Raw genomic sequence first — 26,682 nt, forward strand, 5'->3', positions numbered from 1 at the left:
AAAAAAAGGAAGAAAATCAAAATGACTAGTAAACCATAAGCCACTGTTAACATTTTCATATATATACACACACATACACACACACATACAAATTTACAAAACTGGGATCGTATTTTGTATGCAATTATATCCTGCTTAGTTTTTTCCACAGATCTTTATATTTCTCTTGACATTAAAATTTACTGAAAACAGATTTTCATGGCCCCATAATATTGTGACATATGACTCTATGTAATTATTTAGTCATTATCTCCTTATGAGATATTCAACTTATTTTTAATATTTTACTATTATAAATATTGCTACTTTAAGAGTCGAGTTAATAAGTTAAAGGTTAAAGAGCTTGCAAAAACTTGAAACTTCTGAAACTTTTTTTTTCTTTTTGCACATTTTTATGTTTGTTGATCACTGGCATTATTTCAGTGAAATGCGTTTTAGTGAATGAATGCAACTTGCAAAGTTTTTTTTTTTTTTTTTTTTTTTTTTTTTTTTTGTCTTTTTTCGTGTCCGGCAACGGATCGCAACCCTCAGTGTCACGCCCGTACCGGACCGGGACCGGCAACGGAATCGCAACCCTCGGTGCTGCGCCCACACCTCGCTCAGCCAGTGAGCGGGAACCGGTCTGTATGTGGGATCCGAACCCTCGGCGGGAGCGCCGCTGCGCTCTCAAGCAGCGCACTGTAGCAGTGCGCCACCGGGCCGGCCCCAAGCAAAGTTTTTTATATAGGCTCTCCGGTGTCTGGAATAATGCCAGGGACATAATAAGCACCCAGTAAATACTTGGCGTGATGAATGATGAATGAATGGCAAGAATATTAACACTTTGTCTATCATATTTCTTTCAAAGGGGGTCAAGCATTAGAAAACTTTTGCCTCTATAGATACAAAAATAATGCTATCTTTATTTGTAGTCTTTATTTTTTTCCTAATTTCCTAATTTTTTCAATTTTTTTCTTCTCCCACAGTTCATCCATGAGCTCGGATTTCCCACATTACAACTTCAGGATGCCTAATATTGGATTCCAGAATCTGCCTCTCAACATATATATTGTGGTTTTTGGGACTGCTATATTTGTATTCATCCTTAGTTTACTCTTCTGTTGCTACTTGATTAGGTAATCAATTTTCATTCTATCTTACTTCAGAATATATTAAACAATAATAAATCAAGTGTCTACCCTCAGATTTAAAATTTTTTTATAAGTATTATAATTGGCAAATTTTCTAAAAATTAAAGTAGCCTAACATTTTAATCTTCTGTGAGGTAATAATCAGTAAAATAACTCTATACAATCTTTAATCCTATCTGCTGTTGGAATGTTTCACTCTATGGGAGAAAATTGTCCTCATTTGTTTTTCCACCTTATTAGCACCTGGTCTACACTTACTCATTGTCTGTCCCCAAGATTTAATCTACTTTCACAGAGATTTCAAAATTGCTTTTCAAAAAAAAAAAAATTGCTTTTCAAGAGGGTGTTGCATCATTGTTAGCTAAAGACCTTAGGGATCAGAAAACAATGTCCAAGATAAGTTCAAAGCCTGTAAAAAAACTTCTTATGGTCTATCAAGATTTTAAGCTTCCATTTGTTGTCAGACTAGTCAGATGTTCAGGTGATTGGTTATCTGCATAAAACACTAAATATTCCACAGGCCCTGCAGCAAATGTACAGACAAGTGATGAAGGATAACATCTCACCTGAGGGGATGATGGATTTAGCCAGTAAAGATTCATGACTGAATCACTCGTAACTACTTAAGCAAGCATTTTAACTTTTTTTATGTTTTTAAATAGGGCCTAATTTTCAAAGCCAAAACTGAGACTATAAAAAATTTTATATGGTAATGTTCAAAGAGCTTTGTGGAGTAAGAGAGTAGAAAATTGAATTTTATTAAGCAGCTGTACATATAATAGTTATTAGTGTATGCACAATATATGATTATGGTTCAGATAAATACCATCATCAGATGTCTGTCTCAGTAATTCGTTAATTGCCAGCAGTGTTTTGGAGCATTAGACTGATGGTCAAATTCAAATGAATTTAGTGTGTAGTTTCTGATATTCTGACAAGTAAGTTTACTTCATCTTAGAAAGTGAGTCTTTTCTGAAGTTCTCACAAAATGCAGTTGCTCCTTATATCTCATAGATGTGTTGGTTGCTTGTGATTTTTAGGTCTTGCTCAGAGAAATAAATTTAAATACTTGAGATTAATATAGTCTTCAGGAAAAACTTTTTTTAAAATCTGCTTATTTCCAGAAATTCTCCTTTTTCTAACATTTTTTTAATAGAGTAGTCCCCCTTTATCAACAGGGGATAGATTCCAAGACCCCCAATGGATGCCTGAAACCACACATAGTACTGAACCCTATATATGCTGGTTTTTTCCTATACGTACATACCTATGATAAAGTTTAATTTATAAATTAGACACAGCAAGAGGTTAACAATAATAACTAATAATAAAATAGAACAATTATAACAATATACTGTAATAAAAGTTATGTGTTTATTTCCAGAATTTTTTATTTAATATTTTTGGACAACCATTGACCACAGGTAACTGGAACTGCAGAAAAGGAAACCACAGATAAGGGAGAACTACTGCAACAGTTTCATAAATGTCATATAAATATTCCGCATTTTTTTAAATTAGAGAATTAACCATAGCATAAGCAGGACCTCAGAACATTACAATATGTTCTTTTTTTCAGACCTATTAGATATTTTTTGTAATTCCTCTACAAATGGTGGTTTAACTCAGAAATTTGTGAATTTAATATTCAAAACCACATTATTTTTAAAAAGAGACAAAAATTAATACAAAAATATAACAAAATGTAAAAAAGGAAAATGTTTGTGTTATCATATATAAAAATTTAATTCTAAAATATATAGCTCACAGTATATTTTTTATTACTATGTCAAAGAATTGAGCCTTTAACTTTTTTTTTAAAGAAAAACATTACTATACCAATTGTGATTTGGGGTAAATTTTTTGAGAAATGAGTTATGAAACTCCATTTTTCCTCATTGTATTCCTTTAAATAGTCAAGTAAATAAGATAAAGAAAAAATGATTGCATTTGTTTTCATGCATTATCATTGTACTTCACTTTATCTTTCTTGTATCCTTTTTTTAAAATAAAATTATCATGTTTAATCAGAAAAGCCAATCATACTCAAACATTTCTAAACTCATTTACTAGTTATTGGTACCATTTTGAAAATTTAATCATGATGTAAGGAGCTTTTCTGTCTGATAATCCTAATTTGTTACCTTTAACCCTTCAAATGGTAAACTTGGATTTAACAAGCCTTTACAGTTAATCTGAAGATCCATGGATTCAGCTCCTCCAAAATTACCCAGGCTATTTTTGAGCATCACCTAAGCTCTCCAACACCTTCCCAGGAGAATCTTCTGTTCTCATGTAGAGAGCTCCCTCCAGTCATAGCCAGACTCATCACAACCATAGGAGGAACACATCTTAGGTGTAAATGAAATACCCACCACCAACCACAATATTACACAACATTGTAGTATTGAATCTGCTGACTGTGATAGGGCTACGAACAGGGCACTACTGGAGCACAAAAGAAGGACATCTTAACTTGCTAAGAGAGATCTTATTTTATAATCAATCATATAATATTCTAATTTATGTTTGTTATTCCTCTTTCTTCCCAGATGGATATTTATTGTTTGCTGTATCTCAAACACCTAGAACAGTGCTTAGCACAATGTTAGGTACTCACTAAATATTTCTTGGGTGAATAAGTGAATGGTTTCCTTGGTAGGAAGTCATTAGATATGCCTAAAACTGAAAAATCAAGAAGTAGCAATACAAGCAAATTATTTAGAAACATAGAAGTAAATATAAAAATAATGAGCTAAAAGGGGAGAGAGTGGTTATTCTGGGGAAGGGGGCAGAGGACTACTGAATTTTTGTTACTAACACTGTAGAACTACATATGACTGAAATATGTACCTATATAACAAATAAAATTAAAAACTAAAAATAGAGGGAAACTTGGGGGTTAATATTAATTATGAGGTCTTGAACCAAAATAATGAAAGCACGGCTAGAGAAGATGTCACAGTTATGAGAAATATTTGAGAGGTGAAAATAAACGGAAATTAGTGACTAGACATTAAAGACAAAAAAGAGATGAGTTTAGAATCTCTCTTGGACTACTGGCTTAGGCAGCTGGGTAGATAGCAATTACTTCACAGCGATAGGAAATGCATGGGCAAGTTTTGGGTGAAAGGATGATAGATTCCATTTCAGACATGGGGGGACTGAGTTCCCTGTGTAACAGATGAGATGTCTAGTATACAGATATATAGGTCTAAAGCTTGTGAGAAGTCTGGTCTTGAGATATGAGATTGTGTAATAATAGGTAGAAACTGAAGCCAGGGTTATCCCCTAGAAAGAACATGTATAGTAAAATCAAATGGGTTTAGGACAGAATCCTAGGGGAACATTGATATTTAACAGGAACCCATAAAAGAAACTGGGAAGAGATAGCAAGAGATAAGAGGAAAATCATGAGAGAGGTGCCCGACAAGTAAGGTTGCAGCGGATACAGTCAGTTATGTCAGCTACTCCCAAGGAGGCCCAGTAAGATAAAAATTGAAAAGTTCCCATTACATTTGACAATTAGGTTTGTATCCCTAATCTTCCTTAGAAGAGTTTCAGTAGCATGGGATAGGGGGATGGTGAGGCTATAATGAGGCAAAGCCTGACTAGCAGGTGAAAATGGATGTAAGGAATATAACCTCCTCTTTGAAGAATCTTGGCTGAGAAAAGATTAGGTTGTGGGGAGAGGAAGTTGCTGTAGAATCAAGGAAGTATTTTGGTGTTTGGCTTTTTTTAAGATAGAGATGTAGGCATAATATTAAGAATAAGCCAATTGTGGAGGATTTGTGAGAAAGAATAAATCATGGAGGTGAGAAGAGACACACCTAAGAGATATAGCAGTATTAGTCCTGAGCAGGAGCATATCTTCTCCTAAGAAAGAGATGAGGGTAACTGTAGAGAACAATACACATGTAGGTATATGGATCTGGGAATGAAAGAACTTAAATACCTGACAACCCTCTTTCTCTGTGGAGTAGAAAATTGACTGTTGAAGATGATAGGGTAGGAGATAGTAGGGTAAAGTTTGAAGAGAGTGGCAGGGTTTGAAACAGCCACTACCTGAAAGCTTAGGATACTGAGCATGAATGGATAGAAGGATTAGAGAACAATGTGGAGAGTCAGGCTGAGTATGGAGACCACAAATTTGTAGTGCCCATAGGCTTGCATGGTTTTATCATTTTCTCCAGCACTGTCCAGCATTGTTAACCATGCCCTCTTAGATACTTCTACATATCTATTTAGCAAAGATAAAATAGTGCAATGTAAAGTATTAGGTAATTAATGAGACATACAGTAAAGGAGTAATCAGTAGGGTGAAGCCAATTTAAGGGAGCACTCCCTAGAAGGGATGAATTTTGAGACACAGACTGAAGAAAATATTTTGGTCCATGCTGTAGCTGGAAGTAATAAGTTCTGCTTTTGGGAAATATGCAGATCCAATTGAAAAATTCAAATAAGCAAAACGAAGTTACAAATCAAGGCTCATTTTAGTGAATTCTAACAGAGTGCATTTTATTTCTTTATATAAAAATGTACTCCTCTAAAATAAGCAGACAAAAACCAGTAAGGATAGAGATGATTTGAACCACCCAATTAATAAATTTGACTTAAGATAAATTTACAGTTTATTCATTTAGGCAGCCAGCCAGAATGGGGATCCAAACCCCTGACCTTGGTGTTGTAAGACCGCACTCTAATCAACTGAGCTAACCAGCCAGCCTGAAATTTATAGTTTTAAATTCATGTATTAGGCAAGAAAAATTGAAAACCAATGATCTAAGATTTCCTTTCATTGAGTGTAAAAAAAAAAAAAAAAGCCAATTAAACCCAAAAGCAAGTAGAAGGAAGAAAATTAAAAATCTAAGCACAGATATCAGTAAAATAGAAAACAAATGTGTAATAGAGCAAATCATTGAAACCAAAAGCTGGTTCTTTGGAAAGAGTAATAAAATTGATGAATCTCTAGAAAAACTAATCAATCAAGAAAAAGGAGAGAAAAGATAAGTTACTAATATCAAAAATAAAAAAAGACATTACTACAAATCCTATAGACATTAAAAGGTCACAAAAAATATTATGAATTTATGACTATAATTTGAAATTTTAGATGAATTATGTAGATTCCTAGGAAAAATAAGGTACATCAAAACTGACCCAAGAAAGGGCTTTTATGAAAAACCCATAGCTAATATCATAGTCAGTAGTGATAGACTAAAAGCTTTCCCCCTAAGATCAGGACAAGACAAGGATGCCTGCTTTACCACTGCTATTCAACATTGTACTGGAAATTCTAGCCAGAACAATTAGGCAAGAAAAAGAAATATAAGGCATACAATTGGAAAGAAGTAAACTATCTCTGCAGATGACATGATTCTGTATATAAAAATTCCCATAATATCCACACAAAAACTACTAGAGCTAATAGACAAATTCAGCAAGCTTTCAGAGTACAACATCAACACACAAAAATCAGTTGTGTTTCTGTACACCACCAGTCAACAATCTGAAAAGGAAATAAAACAATTCCATTTATAACATCCAAAAGAATAAAATTCCTAGAAATAAAGTTAACCAAGGAGGTAAAAGACATGTACACTGAAAACTATAAAACATTGCTGAAAGAAATTAAAGATCTAAATAAATGGAAAGATATCCCATGTTCATGGATTAGAAGACATTGTTAAGATGGCAGTATTTCCCCAAAGCAATCTACAGATTCAATGCAATCCCTGTCAAAATTCTAATGGCCTTTTTCGCAGAAATGGAAAAACTGATCCTCAAATTCATTTGGGACTGCAAGGGGCCCCAATAGCCAAAAGAATATTGAAAAAGAAAAAATAGGACTCACACTACCTGATTTCAAAACTTACTACAAATCTACGTTAATCAAAACATTGTGGTACCAGAATAAAGATAGATGTACGAAGTGCCCCAGGCTCTCCCAAGCCAGGGCAGTGGGGGGTCGAGGATCTCAGACACACACACACACACACACACAGCCAGCCCAGTAGCTACCACTGAGCCACTGCAGGAAGCGCCCCAGGCTCTCCTAAGCCAGGGCAGTGAGGGGCTGAGGGCCTCAGCCACACCCCTCCCACACATGCAACCAACCCCGGTGAAGACCATCAAGCCACAGCAAGAAAGGGCCCTGGGTTCCCAAGCTGGGGTGGTAGGAGGTGAGGGCTTTTGCCACACACCCTTGACATCTTCACCCAGCCCAGCAATGACCAAGCCACCACTGGAAATCCCCCCAGTCTCCCCTGTGGGAATGAGGGGGGTGCCACAGGCCTCAATTCCACCCGTCCTCCTTTCTCCTCCTTCCATCACGTTTCCTTCCCCTTTCCCCTCTCTCTCTCCCTCCCGACTGCTCCGCAACACCATCCTAGAATGTAAAAAATAATATTAATAAATTACGTTTTCTTTTAAAAAATAAAATAATTGAGTCTCTGGTAAACAGAAAAAAAAAGACGAAGGTACTTCAAAAAGTTCATGGAGAGATTTGTGTTATCTTTTAATTCCATTTTCCAGTGAACTTTTTGAGTACCCTCATATAAACATTGGAATAGAATTGAAAATTCAGAAATAAACCCAAATGTATATGGCCAATTCATATTCAACAAGGGTGTCAAAATCATTTAATGGGGAAAGAATTCTTTTACCAGTGGTGCTGGGACAGCTGGGTAGTCTCAAGCAAAAAAGTGAAGTTGGATCCCTGCTTCACATATATACAAAAGTTAACTCAAATGCATCAACCACCTAAATATTAAGAGCTAAAACTATAAAACTCCTAGAAGAAAACATAAGGGTAAATTTTCATGACCTTGGATTGGCAATGGATTCTTAGATTTGGCACCAAAAGTACAAACAACAAGAGAAAAAATAGATAAATTGAACTTATAAGAAAAGGTCTGACCGGTTAGCTTGAGTTGGTTACAGCATGGTGCTGATAACACCAAGGTCCAGGGTTCAATCCCTGTACCAGCCAGCTACCAAAAACATAATGATTTAAAATATTTGTACATCAAAGGACATTACAGGAAAGTGATAAGGCAACCTGCAGAATGGGAGAAAAATGTTTACAAATCATATCTGATAAGAGTTTAATACCAGAATGTATTAAGAACTCTTACAGCTCAACAACAAAAAGACAACCCAATTAAAAAATGGGCAAAGGACTTAAATAGACAGGTCTCCAAAGAGGATATACAAATGGCCAAAAAGCAAATGAAAAGATCTTTGACATTACTAGTCATAAAGAAAATGCAAATTAAAACCATAGTGAGATACCACTTCACACATACTAGATGCCACAGTCAAAAAGATGGAAAATAACAAGTGTTGGTGAGGATGTGGAGAAATAGGAACCCTCATACTTTGCTGGTGGGAAAGGAACATGGTACGGCTGCTGTGGAAAAGAGTTTGGTAGTTCCTGAAAATATTAAAAGAATTTGGTAGTTCCTCATATGACCCAGCATTTTCACTCGTAGGTATATACCCAAGACAAATGAAAAGATCTGTCCAGACAGAAACTCATACAGGAATGTTTATAGCAGCATTATTTATAATAGCCAAAAGGTATAAACAACCCAAATGTTCATAACAGATGAATGGATAAACAACTTGTGGTACACACATACAATGAATATTATTCAGCCATAAAAAGGAATGAGGTACTGATATGTACCACAACTAGGATGAACTTAAAAAACATTAGGCTAAATGAAAAGCCAGACACAGAAGGTCACATACTGCATAACTTCCTTGATATAATATACTCATAATAGGCAAATTCTATTTTGATAGAAAGCAGATTAGAGGTTGCCAGGGGATAGGGGAAGAGAAGAATGGGGAATGATTACTTAATGGGTACCAGGTGTTTTTTGGGGGTGATGAAAATGTTTTAAAACTAGAAAGAGCTGGTGGTTGCACAACATTGTGACTATACTAACTACCACTGAATTGTACACTTTAAGATGGTTGATTATATGTTATGTGAATAAAAATAAAAGAATAAAATTTTCAAAAAGAAAAAACTGACACGAGAAATAGAAAATATAAGTAGTTATACATTCAATAAATTGAATGTGTTATTAAAGCATTCCCTCAAAGAAATTGGAAGCCAAGTAACTTCACTAGTGAATTCCTCCAAACATTTAAGGAAAAAATACCACTCTTATATGACTCTTCCAGAGCACAGAAGTAGAGGAGATATATCTCAACTTATATAGTGAGGCCAGCATCATTTTTATTCCAAAGCCTGACAAGGACATTACAAGCAAGGAAATTATAGACCAATCTTTCTCATGAACAAAATATTAGTAAACCTAATTCAGGGACATACACAAAGGGTAGTATATCACAACCAAATGGGGTTTGTTCCAGGACTAAAGGCTATTTCAATATTCAAAAATCAATCAATACATTATACCACATTAACAATAAAAGGGAAGAAAAAACATAATAAAGCATTTGATAAAATTTAATACCTATTCATGATTTTTTTTAAATCATTGAACTAGGAATAGAACTCTTTTTCCTACAAAAAATCTGAAGAAAATGTCACACTTAATAGTGACATTCACTGTCCCCTCTTTTATTTAGCATTTGTACTGGTGGACCTAGCCATTGCAAAAATAAATAAAAGAATAGAAAGAAGTTAAGTATATGAAGATTAGAAAGGCAGAGTTTAGGGCCGAGCCCGTGGCGCCCTCGGGAGAGTGCGGAGCTGGGAGCGCAGCAGCGCTCACGCCGCGGTGCGGCTGGTCTCAAAAAGGACAAAAAAAAAGGCAGAGTTTAAATTGTCATTATTTGCAGACAACATAATTGTCTACGCTCAGAAATCAAAAAAATTCTACAAATTATTTAGAATTAAAATATATGAATTACCAAGTCACTGTATACAAGGTCAATATACCAAAATTGCTTTTTTCTATATGGTAGCAAGAAACGATTCGAAAATGAAAAAAAAATTTAAATACCATTTACAGTAGCATCAAAAATTACCAAATACCTTGGAGAAATGTGTCTAGTGGTTAAAAATAAAAAATAGATGATATTGACACAAGGCATATTAGTTTTCTAGGGCTGCTGTAACAAAGTACCACAAACTGGGCGACTTAAAACAACAAATTTAATTTCCCACAGTTCTGAAGTCTTGAAGTTTGAAATCAGAGTGTCAGCAAGCCCGTGCTGTTTCTGAAGACTCTAGGGAGGATCCTTCCTTGCCTCTTCCTAGCGTCTGGTGGTTGCCGGCAAACCTTGGCATTCTTTGGTTGCATTGCTTCAGTCTTTGCTTCTGTCTTCACATTGCCTTCTTTTCTGTCTCTGTCTCTGTGTGGACTTGCCTCTTCTTCCAGGGTTCACCCTAATCCACTATGACCTCATCTTAACTAGTTAATAATCTGAAAAGACCCTTTTTCCAAATAAGGTTACATTCTGAGGTTCTGGCTGGATGTGAATTTGAGGGGGGACACTATTCAACCCAATATACAGGGATAGGCAAATAGACCAATGGAATGGAATAGAAATTCTGGAAACAGTCCCACATTTTGGATATGCCTGATTTACAACAGACATGCCACTGTGGTGCAGTGGAGAAAGGACATCTTTTCAGTAAATGACGTTGAGGCAAAAGAAAATCTGTATGCGGATAAAAAGAATCTTAACCCCCTACTTCACAGCATACATAAAGACCAATTTCAGATGGTTCATAGATCTGAATGTGATAGGTAAAATAACATTGTTTTAACAAAACACTTGAGAATTTCTTCATAGGCAAAAATTTCTTTAACTGGACACTAAAAGAACCAACCTAATTGGGAAAAGTTGATAAACTGGACTTCATTTAAATGTAAAAGGTTTTTAAACTGAACCTACCAAGTAGCGGCAAAGATGTGGAACAACTAGCATTCTCATGAACTATCATCCATAGCAGCAGAAATTGGTATAAGCACTTTGGACCAGTAATTTTACTCCTAAGTATATACTCAACAAAAATGAGTCCACTAAATATACGACAACTAAGAGACATGTAGAAGAATTTGTGTAGCAGCTTTATTTATAATAACCCAAAACTGGAAGTAATCTAAATATTCATCAGCAGTAGAATGGATAAATAAATTGTATTATATTCATACAATGGAATACTATATGTAACCAATCACAAGAGTATATACCAATTGATCCATTTATGTGAAGTTCAAAACAGTCATAGTTCATCTGCAGTGATAAAAATCAGGATAGTAGTACCTCTAGGGGCTGGATATTGATAGGGAGGGTCATTTTAGAGGGGTGCTGGAAATGTACTATATCTTGATATGGGTAGTAGTTTATATGATATATGCCTTTTTTTTTTTTGAGCTGTATGCTTAAGGTTTTTGTACTTTATTGGATGTATGCTACACTTAAATTTTTTAATTAAGAAAAATGTGATATATTAAATATTATTGAAACAACTGGACTATCATTAATATAGAAAGAATTGAGTCATCTTCATTAAAATATGAGATTTTGTTTCAATGAGATTTCACCAGATCTTACATTTAGGTAATATGTCGTGGTTTGCCAGGTACTTTCCCATAACATGGTAAGAGTTATGTCATTTGAGTGTATTCCAGGATAAAAATTCTGTATTTTAAACCATAAGTAATATAAGGTAATAACAAAAATTGGGGGGGGGGTTATCATCTTTTTCAAGTTATCATATTGGAAGTCTCAGTATCACACTGCTTGTTTCTGTTTTTTTAGGCTAAGACATCAAGCACACAAAGAATTTTATGCCTACAAACAGGTGAGAAATTTAACTCAGATTGCCTTGGTTGTGCTTTTTCCCCAAAAACTAAGAACTCAGGGCTGGCCCGGTGGCGCGCTTGGGAGTGCGGCGGCGCTCCTGCCGAGGGTTCGGATCCCATGTGGAGACCGGTTCCCGCTCACTGGCTGAGCACGGTGCAGGCGCGACACCAAGGGTTGCGATCCCATTGCCGGCCCCGGTATGGGCACAACACTGAGGTTTGCGATCCCGTTACCGGTCAGTAAAAAAAGACAAAAAAAGGAAAAATAAATAAATAAATAAAAACTAAGAACTCAGATTTCCACTCATATTTTAAACCAGGACTGGTTTACTGTTGCTTTGTGTTGCTTCATTGCCGGCCCTGGTATGGGCACAACACTGAGGTTTGCGATCCCGTTACCGGTCAGTAAAAAAAGACAAAAAAAGGAAAAATAAATAAATAAATAAAAACTAAGAACTCAGATTTCCACTCATATTTTAAACCAGGACTGGTTTACTGTTGCTTTGTGTTGCTTCACCCCCCACAGATTTGTCACCACACTTCCCCTGGGTGACAGAAATGCAAAGGATTACTCAAAGCCCATCTCTTCCGAGCAGTGAGAGGCCCCAAAGCAGTTAACTTCCCTGGAACCCTCCAGGGAGAGGGGTCCCTTCCTCAGGAAATTAGCACCGAATTGGGGTTCTCTTCCTGCATTTATTTTCCAGACCAGGAAGTTACAGGAAGAGAACAAAGGTAGGGTTATAGTTTAACAATATAGGCTGGTAACTTTCAGTGAAACAAGACAAATGACATTCCAGTAAGCCTATCAACAAAAGCTTTGATCTTAACAAACATTCCTTCTCCCCCCACAGTTTCTCAGTATCTTTACATAACAATCACTAACTAGTCTGTCTTTGAGCCAGCAACCTGCTGTGCCACAATTCTTTATCTTACACCAGAGACTTATAGCCTGAGGAAAATTTCCTGTCCTTGCAAGGTCAATTTTTGAAACTGCAAGACTTTGGAAAACCGGGCCCTGTGAAGTACATATGCTTTATAATATATTCCACAGTTTACTTGTGTTCACTTTAGCATTTCATCTGCATTTGCAGTGTTTTGAAACTGCAAGGACAATTTTTGGAAAACCGGGCCCTGTGAAGTACATAGGCTTTATAATATATTCCACAGTTTACTTGTGTTCACTTTAGCATTTCATCTGCATTTGCAGTACAAAATAGATCAATTTATTTTCTTAAATATTCTTCTTTTCTTTCATAAGTATTATTTGAAGCTATTGAAAGTTCAGATGATATAATAATATAATTTAACAGGGAACTTGAGCCAACATGTTGCTAAAGAGAAATGCTGTCACTTGTAATCCTTAAAGTTACTGTTAACTTAATGAAATTCAAAGATTCCGTTAAGTGAATTTTTTTCATCCTTCTCCATTAGAAGACATAGCAGTTCCTCAGAGATGACCAGTTGTGTTACAGTGATCTCATTGACTCCCTTTTGTACACTAGAAGTCTACAAACTTGAATCATATCTGTTAACACCTAGCCTTCACTGATTTGTTCTTTAAGTTAATAAACTTAACTTTTCTTGAAGGCCAAGTAAAAATAGGTTTTTTTCCATGTGTCATCCATTACATTTTATCACTGACACCAAACAGTGGCCTAGATTTTTCTTAATTCTCTTTTGGGCATAACCATGAAATTTTTGTTGTCCTTAGCATTTTTAAAATTTTTTTCAATTTTTATATTTTTGCCAATTTCAGCTTATTTGGGTCTTTAACCTTGCCTGGTGCTGTTACAGGACCATGTCACCATTAGGTTTGCATGTGCGTGTATCTTTGAAATCTGAGCTCATCCCTAGATGTACATACCAATATCCTTAGGTGACCCCCCATGTTCCATAGGTCTCATATGGGATTCATAATTTGATCTGAATGCTTTAGTTTTCTAAATGAACGAATCTTTTTGTGTCAGTTCTATCATAGTCTTGACAACCTACAAGATATTTGTATGTAGGCTAACTAGAAAGTAAAATTGGCCTTTGTGGTCAGTTAATAGGTGAAATTGATGATAGAACTAATCAAGTCACATGACAGATGATAATTTTGATCTTTAAAATATACCAAATAGGAAATTTAGTACATCCCTATGTAGTTGGATGGTTGCTTCTGGTTGTGACTTCTGAAAATGTGATTTGCCCTCAAAATCACTTTTAGTTCAGAAATGTAAGACACACAAAATTTAGAGATTTTTCCCCAATTTTACTTGCCCATTTTTCCACTTTAAGATAAAATTTAACTCTAGTAAACTATGTTTATTCTCAGAAAAAGTCTTTTTAGATAGTAATCTGCTTTCTTATCACTTGGCATTCATTTTAACTGATGTCCAGTCACCAGAGTCAGGTTAGGGACAATAATTGGATGAATTTTTGGCCCATTAACATAACTCTGGGTCATACTAAATAAAGTTTACTGAGGACATTGATGTATAATAATAAGCAAAACTTTCAAAATTAAGATTGACTTTACTTTTAATCTTTTATAAATTACTAATCAGTCAGTCCCATCAGCCAATGCTGTGTTTTACTGGATCCTGAGGCAGTCAGTCTCATTTATTTTCCCCCTATCTTAGCACTTAGTCTAGATGGGCATGTGTTAATGTCTTTTCTCAAAATTTAACCTAATCTCAAAGAGATTTTAAAACTGCTTCTCAGGAGAATATTGCATCATTGCTCAAGTTAAAAGAATGTTGCTAAAATGTTCTTTCTCAAACTGTTAAAGATTCTTTCCAGTATTAAATATGAAAGCAATGAGCTATACAAGATAACTTCAGAAGTTCACGGAAAAATTCATATTATGTTTTATTTTTCAACAAACTTTTTGAAGTAGCCTCATATATATACACAAAAGAAAAATATTTGGGGCCAAGCCCGTGGCGCACTCAGGAGAGTGCGGTGCTGGGAGCACAGCAAGGCTCCCGCCGCGGGTTCGGATCCTATATAGGGATGGGTTCAGATCCTATATAGGGATGACCGGTGCGCTCACAGCGCTCACTGGCTGAGCGCGGTGCGGCCGGTCTCAAAAAGGACAAAAAAAAGTATTAGTATAATGAGAAAATTTTTCAATTACAGATTTAAATGGGCATAAGAACATACTTTTTGTCTTACAGGTTATATTAAAAGAGAAAGTAAAAGAACTGAATTTACATGAGGTAAGTTTTTTATGTTAATTTTTTCTTGAGCTATTTTCTAATAGAAGTAGTATGCTGTGGTATGCTTAAACACCTTTATTTTCAGATGTTGAAAAAAATTAGCCTTATTTTTATCAGCTTAATAGCATATTTGAGGGTGAGGTCACATAAAAATCAGTTGTGTGGAGGCTTTAAGAGAGTAGCACAAGCTGGCCGATTATCTCAATTGGTTAGAGCATGGTGCTGATAATACCAAGGTCCAGGGTTCGATCCCTGTGCCAGCCATCTGCCAAAAAAATAAAAGAAAATAAAACAAGAGAGTAACATAACTCATATTTTTAATAGGAATGGTGCCAATGTAAAATTTCAGTGTTTCATTTGGTGAGACATAGAAAAGGGAGAGAGCGACCCAAGCCAGGCGCTGTTTCAGCCAAAAGGCTTTATTCCACTAACGTGGAGGGGAGACTAAGCCAGATCAGTTGCCCCAAACCAAGGAAAGCAGGAGGTTTGTAAGATTTTTAGGGAGGGTTCTTACAGGGCAATGGGCAATTTCAAAATCGGTGGTATGTAATGTGTCATAGCCCTTGTGGTCCAATAACATCTGGTCGGTTTGAGCATAGGCTTCTGAAGCATTCCTTCCAGCCCAGCCCAATTGCCTTAAGCTGGCCATGAAGCGTAATACATAGCAGCAGGGATGCTGCTTGCTATCCATGCTGTATGAATAGGAGATAGAAATAAATTAGTTTTTCTACTCAAGATGAATTTGCACTAATTTTACCCTTGAAAATGTTCCCAGTATTTCCTTCTTACAAATGGCACAAAAAAGGCAGTAATTATTTCATGGCGGTGAGGGTTTGGGGAGGTGAGACAGTGGGATGGAATAGGGGAAGAACACATAAATAGAGAGGTGAATCCTTGGGGTTTTCTAGCCATTAGGTTGTATGGTTGGTTCACAGGTGCTTACTATGTTGTTATGCTTTGTAACTTAAGTACAAATGTGGGTGTGTGTGTTCTGTATACTTTAAAATACATAATCTGTAAGAATTCTTTTTAACTGTGTTCCTTGTGTTACCTCTGACTACAAATGTTCAGAATTTTTATTTTTATCACCCTTTCCCTTCCTCCCTTTCTGAGTTTTTAAATTGGTGTTTAAAGCAAGGACTTGGAACACTGTATTTTATAATACATGCATTTTCTATCCTTTTCTTTTCAGTATACCTATATAATTATATTTGAAGTGAATTTTCTTACAGACAGCATATAGGTGGGTCGTGTTTCTCCCCCCATTTGTTTATTTTTTTAATTGAAACATAATTGATTGTACATATTTATGGGGTTGCAGAGTTGACTATCAGTATTTGTGTACAATATGTGATGATCAAATCAGTATTGTAGCTATGTTCATCATTGCAAATCATAATTATTGTTTGTGTCCTTTACCTAGTTTCTCCTAACCCTCCTCCCCCTTCCCCTTAAGGGTCATATTTTTTATCCACTCTGCCAGTATGCCTTTTAATTGGTATGTTTAGACCATTTACATTGAATGCAATTATTGATATGTTTGGAATTAGATATGCCATTTTATTATTTGTCTTTTCTCTTTTTCATTCTGTTTGCCTTTTCTTGCCTTCTTCTGGGTTATTTGGACTTTTTTAGTATTTCATTTTAATTTTTTATTTATTGTGATTTTTATTTTATCTCTTTGTATAATTTTTTAGTGGTTACTATAAAGATTACAAAATAAATACTTTACTTAGAATCATATTTTTAGCACTTCAGTTGGGATGCAGAAACCTTGACACCATGTAGGTCTTTATATAGTAGCTGTCATATTAGATCTATATATATATTGAAAATCCCATCAGACAATATTAATATATTTTACTTTTAACCATCAGACATATTTTTAAAAACTCAAGAGGGAAAGGATAGTTGTTGTATTTATCCAGATACTTACCATTTCTATTGCTCTTCATTCCCAGTGCTCCAAGTTTCCTTCTTATGTCATTTCCCTTCTATCTGATGAATTTTCTTTAGTAATTCTTTTAGAGTAGGTCTGCTGGCCATAAATTCTATTAGTTTGCCTTTACCTGAAAATGGACATAAGAACTTTCATTCTTTTTTTTTTTTTCCTTTTTGTCTTTTTTTACTGACCGGTAACGGGATCACAACCCTCGGTGTTGCGCCCGCACTGCACTCAGCCAGTGAGCGGGAACCGGTCTCCACATGGGATCCGAACCATCGGTGGGAGCGCCGCCGTGCTCCCAAGCGGCGCACTCTCCAATGTGCCACTGGGCCGGCCCAGAACTTTCATTCTTGAAGGATATTTTTGTTGTATATAGATCTCTGGGTTGATAGTTCTTTTCTTTCAACACTTTTAAAATGTTATGTCACTTCCTTCTGCTCCTCCATGGTTTTTGATGAGAAATTCACAGTCATTTGAATGATTGATCCCCTGTCAGTAATGCCTCAGTTTTCTCTGGCTGGTTTTCTTTGTCTTTGGTTTTAGCAATTTGATTATAATATGTCTGGGCATGGGTTTCTTTGGATTTATCCTGTTTGCAATTTGCTCAGCTTCATGAATATATAGGTTTGTCTTCAGCCAAGCTTGGGAAGTTTTCAACCATTATTTCTTCAAGTTTTTTTCTGAATTTCATTTTTTCTCTTTCTGGGACTCCAGTGACACAAATGTTAGACCTTTTGTGGTTGTCCCACAGTTCCTTGAGGATCTGGTTTTCTTATTTTTCAATCTTTTTCTCTCTGTTTTTCAGATTGGGTAATTTCTATTGTTCTGTCTTCTCATTCACTGATTCTTTCCTATGTCCTCTCCATTCTGCTGTAGAGCCCATCCCTTAAGTTTTTGATTGAGGTTATTCTGTTTTTTAGATTCTACAATTCTCATTCATTTTTTTCTTATATCTTTTATTTGTTTGTAATAACGTGTTTTAACATTTGTATCAAGCTTTCATGATTGCTCATTTGAGCATTGTTATAAAGACCTTAAAGTAGTTCTTGTCTGTTTTATGATTCCAACATCTGTGTCATCTCATCATTAATGTCTGTTGATTGTCTTTTCCTGTGCATTGTGATTTTCATGATTCTGCCATTGAAAAGCTTTTGTATCTTTGTCAAAATCAGTTGGCTATCCAAAAGGGATTTGTGGGGTCGTCCCATGGCTCACTCGGGAGAGTGTGATGCTGATAACACCAAGGCCCCGGTTCGGATCCTATGTAGGGATGGCCGGTTTGCTCACTGGGTGAGCATGGTGCTGACAACACCAAGTCAAGGGTTAAGATCCCCTTACCAGTCATCTTTTTTTTTTTTTTCTTTTTTGTCTTTTTCGTGACTGGTAAGGGGATCGCAACCCTTGGTGTGGTGTCGCCCACACTGCGCTCAGCCAGTGAGCGTACCGGCCAGTCCTATATAGGATCCGAACCCGCGGCGGGAGCGTCACTGCGCTCCCAGCGCCGCACTCTCCCGAGTGCGCCACAGGGCTGGCCCTTACCAGTCATCTTTAAAAAAAAAAGAAAAGAAAGGATTTGTGACTAAACTATATAAAGAAGTCTTACCACTCAATAATAAAAAGAAAAATAACCCAAGTAAAAAATGGGCAAAAGACTTGAATAGACATTTTTCCAAAGAAGATATACAAATGGCCAATAAACACAACATTATTAGTCATTAGGGAAATGGTCACTTCACACACTCTAGGATGACTGTAATCAAAAACACAAACAATAATAAATGTTGATGATATGGAGAAATTGAAACCAACATACACTGCTTGTAGGAATGTAAAATGATGCAGTCACTTTGGCAAGTTTGTAGATCCTCAAAAAGTTAAACATAGAATTACCATATGACCCAGCAATTCCACTCTTTGGTGCATACCCAAAAGAATTGAAAACAGGGACTGAAACAGATACTTGTACACCAGTGTTTATAGCAACATGATTCACAATAGCCAAAAGGTAGAAACAACCCAAATGTCTATCAACAGATGAATGGATAAACAAAATATGGGATACACATACAATGGAATATTATTCGGCCATAAAGGTGAAGTACTGATACATGTTTCAATATGAGTAAACCTTGAAGACATTATGCTAAGTGAAAAAAGCCAGACAGAAAAGACCATAGATTGTATGATTCCATTTATATGAAATGTCCAGAATAAACAAATCCATCAAGACAGAAAGTAGATTAGTGCTTGGTTGCCAGGGACTGGGGAAGAGGGAGAATAGGAAGTGACTGCTTATGGGTATGAACTTTTCAGAGGAGTGGGTGATACAAAAGTTCTGGAATTAGATAGTGGCGATGGTTGCACAATTCCAAACAGACTTTAAAACTGCTGAATTGTACATTTATTTGAAGGAGTGAATATTATGGTATGTTAATTATATCTCAGTTTTTTAAAAGGCGATGGAAAGTCACACTGGAGAAACAATCTTTCATTGAAATACTGGAAAGTAAAGTTCATTTGCAAAATATGATCTGTAAAGGGAAGTTGTAAAATAAGTTTAGCCCTCAGAGAACTTCTGGGAAGTCAAATCTGAGGCTTCAGTTTTTTAAAAGGTGATGGAAAGTCACACTGGAGAAACAATCTTTCATTGAAATACTGGAAAGTAAAGTTCATTTGCAAAATATGATCTATAAAGGGAAGTTGTAAAATAAGTTTAGCCCTCAGAGAACTTCTGGGAAGTCAAATCTGAGGCTTTTCTTTTTTTGTGATTACTCTTAATGTTTGGTCACCATTTGCACTAAATATGTCACAATTATTTTGAGGTATTTTTTTTCCAGGTGGCTGTAGTCTTAAATTTTGTTTATTTAGAATATAATAGCACACTATAACCATTAATAGAAACTTCACTTTGAAAAGGCTACAAATCTAACTTTAGATTTTGGAAAAATAAGTGAATAAAAATGAACAACTTGCATTTCAGTAGGATCAGTGCTGAATCTCCACAGGACAGTTCTGACTCTGTTTCAGAAGGCTGTGCTGTGGGGGAAGCTGGCTATTGAAGGCCCAGCAGCCTGTTCACACAGTGTGAGAGGTGGGAACATTGTTCTCCCTTTACAGGTAGAAAGCTGAGGCCCAAAAAGGTACCCCAAGGCTGAAACTGCTAGTTTCTTACCCACAGTTTGTTCTCAACCTGCCTCCAGAAAACAAAAACAGTCTTGACAATAGTGCTCCCATTACAGAATGTATACATTAATGGAAACAACTGGTATTGGTAGACTGCTTTACTGCATCCTCAGCCCTTCCCCCCAACCTGAGCTGATGACAGTCCTGTGAGGGGCAGAGCAGGTCATGTCTTCATTTTACAGATAAAGGAACAGTGCTCCGAGGGATATCATGAGGGCAGAGACACCACAGTTAGTGGGTGTCTGAGCCGAGCTGCCTGTCCTGCTCTCTCCTTCCTGCTCTCCTGCCATCTTGGGGAGATGTAGAGTTTGACAAGACATAGGTATTCAGTCTCCTCCTGGGAAGATCCTGTCTGCTGTACACACAAGGCCCAAGAGCTGCCTCAGCAAGAGTATTGGAGGACCAACATTCACAGCACTGGCCACGGCTCATGCATAACCTAAGAAGACTGGATTATGTGGTATAGGTTAAGAAACTAGTGACAGTGAAGCCCTGTCAGTAGGCTGGGCAAGAAATGGTGATGGCTTGAACCAGGTTCCCTGGGGATGGACAGGGAAGTAAGCAGAGAGGAATTCAGCCATTGGGTGGGAGATGGAAGTGGTATAGCAGCACATCAGTGCAATAGACCTGGGTCCCCAGACAGGCCTGGCCACTCCCCAGCTGAATGGCCCCAAGAAGTGTGGTTATTGCTCTGAGCTTCTGTTTCTTCATCTGTAAAATGGGTAAGTGCAATGATGCATGGTATCCATGGGCACTGGTAAGTGCCCCAGAAGTTTTTGGAACCCAGCATGTGGGTATGAAGACCTCTTTCCAAGCAGTGGAGACAAGTCACCTTTCAGAGCAGTCCTGGCCCCATCTGCACATTTTCATAAGTTATAATTTAGTGACTCTTTAATAACTTTTTATATGACAAAGACACTGACAGAAGGACAGTGCCAAAGTGGGAGGACTGAGGAACTATAAATAGCATGTTCCTGCAGGTTGTACTGTAAAGACTGGGGAGAGGATTGCCAGGGCATGAGCAGTATCTTTCAGTGAGTGCTCCGGAGCCAGGGCAGCAGTGCTGGGCAGGCAGAGCATTCCCAGGGAAAGTCTGTCCCTCAGAACACCCCAGGAAAATGATAGTAGGTCAGTTCTGCATTCATGACAGTAACCCTAAGTCACACTCTTCTGATGCACCGAAGTAAAGGAGGCTGCCTCTTGCTTTCTGTCCTCTCCTATCTGCCACCACTTTTTAACACGTGTGATCAGATAAGCTTGAAACACTTCTTCAGAAGACCTCATCCATTCTAGCCTGTTTCTGTCACTTAATGAGTTGTGGGATGTTATAAGTCTCTTCCAATGGCTGGACCTAAGGGGCCTGCACTCTACTTTGTGGCCTTGGAGAATACTTAGCAGACACTTGGCCTTATTTGTGCATTTGTCTTTCAGCTCTGTGCAGTATGTCTGGAAGACTTCAAGCCTCGAGATGAGTTGGGGATTTGTCCATGTAAGCATGCCTTCCACAGAAAGTGAGTATTGGTGTGGAATTATTTAATGGGATCCAAGTTTGAGGTACATCAACCAACTTACTTGTGGGCTTTGGGGCAATGCCAGACAAGCTTGATGGCTTCATGATTGGTCTATAATGCAGAAGGCTGACAGCACCCGACAGGGTGGGGGTGTGTGTGTGTGTGACATTAGGAGGAATCAGAGTGGTGGGACGTTACCACCATGACAAGACTTTGGGCAGAGAGCCAGATGAGCCCACACCTCTTTGGAGCCCAGGCTATAAACAGCTGTTTAGCTGGAACTTTCCAATGAGAGCTTTCATCTCCTAAAAATTTATTTTAATCAAAACCATAGTTATTTTGGATCAAAATAAATAAAGGCTGGATATAAACGATAGGGTGGTACCAATCTCCTCCCCCATCCTGTAGACATATTAATATTTCCTCTTCTCTTGCAATTTTATGTGTTTTGTATTTCTATTAGAAAATTTTACTTTTCCTGCTTCCTGCTCCCTCCTCAGTGTATTGTTCTTCTCTAAGAAGTCGTGGGCAACTGAGGGTATAATATGCTGACCGTGGCTTGTTAGTATCACCTTGTGTGAGACAGGAGGCTCTGGTTCCCCCAGAGGATGCTGTGCATCCTCTACCTGGTGGTGGAGCTCCTTGGACCCTACACCAGACTCCTAAAACTTGGGCTCTGGGTGACAGACGTGTTCACTGTATATGACAGCAACAGGTGCCATGAGCATGGGACTGATGTCTTCCCCCCTGTGGCATCTCATTCTGCAGGTGCCTTATTAAGTGGCTGGAGGTTCGGAAAGTGTGTCCCCTATGCAATATGCCAGTTCTGCAGCTGGCCCAGTTGCACAGTAAGCAGGACCATGGACCCCCACAGGGGCCCCTCCCTGGGGCAGAGAACATTGTATAGCTCACCATGAGGATCAGACTTGCTGGATACGACATCCACGTGGAACCAGGAGGAGCACAAGCTGTCTCTGTGTTGGCTGCTCTCTACCTGGGGCACCAGCTGCCACTTCCTTTGCCTCTTAAAGAATTCTTGGGCCATCCACACTGGGAACCTAGGCATCTGGGTCTTGTGACAACCAAAGCACTCTGACACTACCCCGTGTTGAGAGAAGAGGAGTGGATGAGCCTGCAGGTTTGGCTCAAGAAACTTCATGAAGGTCTGTTGCTAATCCCATTATACTTTGTCTCCTGGACACTCGTCTCCGTGTCAAGCAGGAGGGAAGATGAACACAAGTGTTGGAGGAGACTAAGGGCAGGTCTTTAAAGCCACACCCCCACCCTGTGGACGATGAGCTTCTGTGCAGACTGCACATGCCTTTGCAGCAACAAACCCTCCCGGCAGCCCCTGAGTCAAGTAAAACCAGCACAACCGGCTGCCTGTGGTTGCTGAGGCAGTGCCAGCAAGCCTCTTCATGTTACGTTCCTTTGATAAGTCCATTTTGGAACCTAAGGGCTTTGGGTACATCAGAGCAGCAGTGCCCCTCACCCACCACCCCTTCCCCGTCAAGTTCACAACACTTGCTATCACATCACCCAAACTGAAAACATTAGATGCGCTTGGAAAGGCCTGTCAGAAGCCATTTCCTCTTATCATTTCTCCTTCTACTCACCAGTGAGGTGTCAGTCAGGAAACCCAGCATGGTGTCAGTCCTGAGCCCACACTGTCCATGTGCAACCCAGAGGGCCTAGAGTACTGCCCACATCCCCACATGTGCAGCGTGGCTCAGCATAGCTGCTGGTCTCAGCCCCTACTGCAGCGGGGAGTCGTTGTGAGCCCTTTTTCTGGGAATGGTCGAGGAGGATGCTGACCCCTTTGCCTCTTCCCTTCCTCCTTCCCTTCCCTCTCTTGCCCTCTCTCTTTTTACTTAAAATGGCTTTCACTTTTAACAGTTTATCCCAAATAAGATCCCAAACATAATCCTGAAGCCATGATCCACTTAGAATTGTAAGTAGGTTCAGGAAGCTCCTGCAGGGCTGTCCACCCGTTGGTGTGTGCCTCAGTATTTGGACTTACGATAACGAACTGAAAGTGTTTTTATAGGAGAGAAATGCATGCTGCTTTTTGGCTCTTTCTGTCCAACTTTTCTAGAAGTGACTCAGAGTCCATTAGGATTTGTGAATATTGTATAAATTAGCTATGTAAAGCAGCCGTGGGTCAGATTAAAAAATTCTTTTCCACAGTCCTCCTCTCCACCTCCCTCCATCATACTAGTGCCTGCCTCAACTCCTTGTCAACTGCTTTGCCCCACCCCATTCCACAGGTGTGAATGGGGGCTTTTCACTGGAAGTACAATCTCCATGATATGGAGAAAGGATGGAAGGAGCTTTGCTACTCTGCTTATGGCAGGTCTCCAGGGGTTTTTTCTGGAATCTACCCTCTACCATCTTAGAATGGGGAAAGGGAGCCTCTCCTTGGCTCAGGTGGCTGGGGTAAGAAGAAGAAAATTCCCATTAGCCTAGAAAAGTGCTGAGCAGAATCCAATTTGGAAAATTACAAATCCATTTGGTCAGCATTGGCTGATTCCTGTGTGTGACCTATTCGTGGTATGCCAACTGGACTTCTTCCTAAACAGGGCAAGGGAAGTGTGGAATATTTTTACATGAAAGCTTTAGCCTGTTTGGCACCCATAAAAAAACCTATTTGTACACTCCTGCTTTCACTTTTTGCATTCTTTATTTGTAACACAATAGAGTTGAATGCTGCAAAACACCCAGTTTACAGTGAAATATTTCCAGTGACCAATGTCAGAAGCAGACTTGCTTCTGGACTGGACTCATTAATGGCCAGCGTCCACTATTTTCCATGGAATGGCCTTGGGACAAATGTCACCTCTTTGTTATGGGGCTCTAGTAGGAAAGAGAATTTTTTCCCCTGAAAGGAGAAATTCCATATGATCTGTAACCATAAATATTGCTGCTCAGTTTTTGTTGGGTTGTAGCCTTTCAGTTGCAGCCTTTTTCTGACCCTGTGTGAATAGCAAGGAGGCAGCCTCACCAAGTTCCTGTATTCGTAGGGAGGCAAACGAACTCATCTCACTGTGTTACAGCTACAGGCAAGTTGAGATGGTCGATGCATAGTACTGGACCAGAGGCACAAAGCCCAAATAGTTACGGCCATCAGAGGAAAGCACAAGAAAGATCTGCACTGGGCACTGGGCACCATCTTGGGTCTGCTTTGCCCGCATGGGGTGCCAGTAACTTGACCTCAGCACTTGTGAATGTGGAGTGCTTTTTAAAATGCATTCCTTCTGCTGAAATTGGGCTGGAAATTGGAGCTGTTAAGAATATTTTCTGCTCTAGTCATCTCCCCTTTCTCAGCTTGGTGTCCTTCTACTGCAGCAGGCCTAGTGTCACTCACAGCAGTTCCTGTGATTCTTAGCAGTATTACTCAAACGTGTTTGCTATCTACATTTGGACTTCATTGTGCATTGCCATACATGCAAATGGCAAGCCTTTTAATTTACACCTTCCTTTAATTCTGGTTAAAATCACAGAGTTTTTTTGTTTGAAAGACAGTACATCTGGATTTTTTTTTTTTTTTTTTTTTTTTAAAGAATTAGGGCTGGTCATGGTAGAAACAGAACCTCAGCCTGAGGCCTCCTGAGCTGTACAGGCTCTCTCTGGGGCCCCAGTTTACCTGGCTCCCTTCTTTTCCTCCCCTGACCTTCCTTGCTACTTTTGCCCACAGTGCACCCTGATGTGATTGCTCAGTGCCAAATATTCCTTATTTAAGTTATTGAATAGGTAATCACTTCACATGGTTCACAAGTGATAAGTGCTCCTTGCATTCCTGACCCCAGAAAGCCCAGCTCCTTGCCCTGTGAGCACCATTAGTTTGTTCCTTGTGTATCTTTCCAGAGATCATTTATGCATACACACATGCATGTGTGTGTTTATATATATATATATAATTTCTCTTTTTAGTCATGTGATACCAGACAAGAATATTCAAGGAACATTCCTATTCATTTGGGAAAGACCATCCCAGAAGTCAGAATATCTGTAAAAGGTGAGCCCAGAATTGGGGGATGTTTTTGGTTTGCAATCACATTCCTTTTGAATAAGGCACATTTTTACTTGATTGCAACACACTGAAATTCTAGCTTTCTAAACAAATGAGAAACTGAAATCCTTCCCTTACCTCATATGCCAAGCTAATCCAAGAGCACAAACAGACTTTTCTGACCATCTTTCTGATCTGTGACAGGACACTCGAGAACAGGCTCTGCAGCTGGGCAGCCGCACAAGCCTCTCCCCCTGGTGGGAGCAGCCTCTGCGGGAGCCTGGACCAGCTGCCAGCGCCTCCCCCATCTTGGCCAGGTCCAAGTGAGGACCAAGATTCCAGTGGTGATGTTTGGCTACAATTGTCATGGTCTCTTAGGTGAGCTCATGTTTTTGAGGCAGGAGTCTGAGCAGCAGCAACTGAAGGCTTCTATTTATGGGGCAGATGTCTCCACCTGCCACTGAGTAAGTGGATGGTGAATCTCCCTAAGATTAACTGCAGGTATAACTGAATGTCCATATGCAAGTTTGTGGATTTGCTCCCTGTTCCTCCCGACTCTTTATGCACACACTTTAAAAGGAAAATGTTTCCTGCAGAATTTTCAACGTGCTCAACTTCTTTCCCACTAAACAGAAATTATCTCACCAATTTAAAAAAAAAAAAATTTAAATTAAAGTTCATTTTTGCCCCAGTAGGAGATGAAAGTTAAAGATTTCTCCAGGCAGCTCCGGGGGAAGAGGCATGGACTCATGCCTCGCTCTTCAGCAGCCGCTCAATGTCTCTTCATCCTCACCCACCTCCCTGGCACAACTGCACCCACAGCAGCAGCCCAGATCTAAGAAAAGGATCCCATGTGCCATGGAGCATGCTTCCATTTGAGTGGGAATAAATCATGAGAAAAAGGG

The 26,682-nt window shown here is 38.5% G+C and overlaps 1 protein-coding gene across 2 annotated transcripts; it reads left to right on the forward strand.

Annotated features, from left to right (window-relative positions):
• Positions 1–972: 972 nt before the first annotated feature.
• On the forward strand, positions 973–26,682 carry RNF24 (ring finger protein 24). Of its 2 annotated transcripts, none has more exons than XM_008589000.1 (5): positions 973–1,115; positions 11,883–11,925; positions 15,088–15,129; positions 21,689–21,768; positions 25,699–26,682. In XM_008589000.1, the coding sequence occupies exons 1-5, from the start codon at positions 973–975 to the stop codon at positions 25,778–25,780; spliced, it is 390 nt and encodes a 129-aa protein (XP_008587222.1). In that variant the 3' UTR covers positions 25,781–26,682. The 2 variants fall into 2 exon arrangements, with proteins under 2 accessions (XP_008587222.1, XP_008587221.1); XM_008588999.1 differs by lacking the exon at positions 25,699–26,682 and adding an exon at positions 22,537–24,422.

Source organism: Galeopterus variegatus, unplaced genomic scaffold (assembly GCF_000696425.1).
Source record: "Galeopterus variegatus unplaced genomic scaffold, G_variegatus-3.0.2 Scaffold5146, whole genome shotgun sequence".
Taxonomy (NCBI): Eukaryota; Metazoa; Chordata; class Mammalia; order Dermoptera; family Cynocephalidae; genus Galeopterus; species Galeopterus variegatus.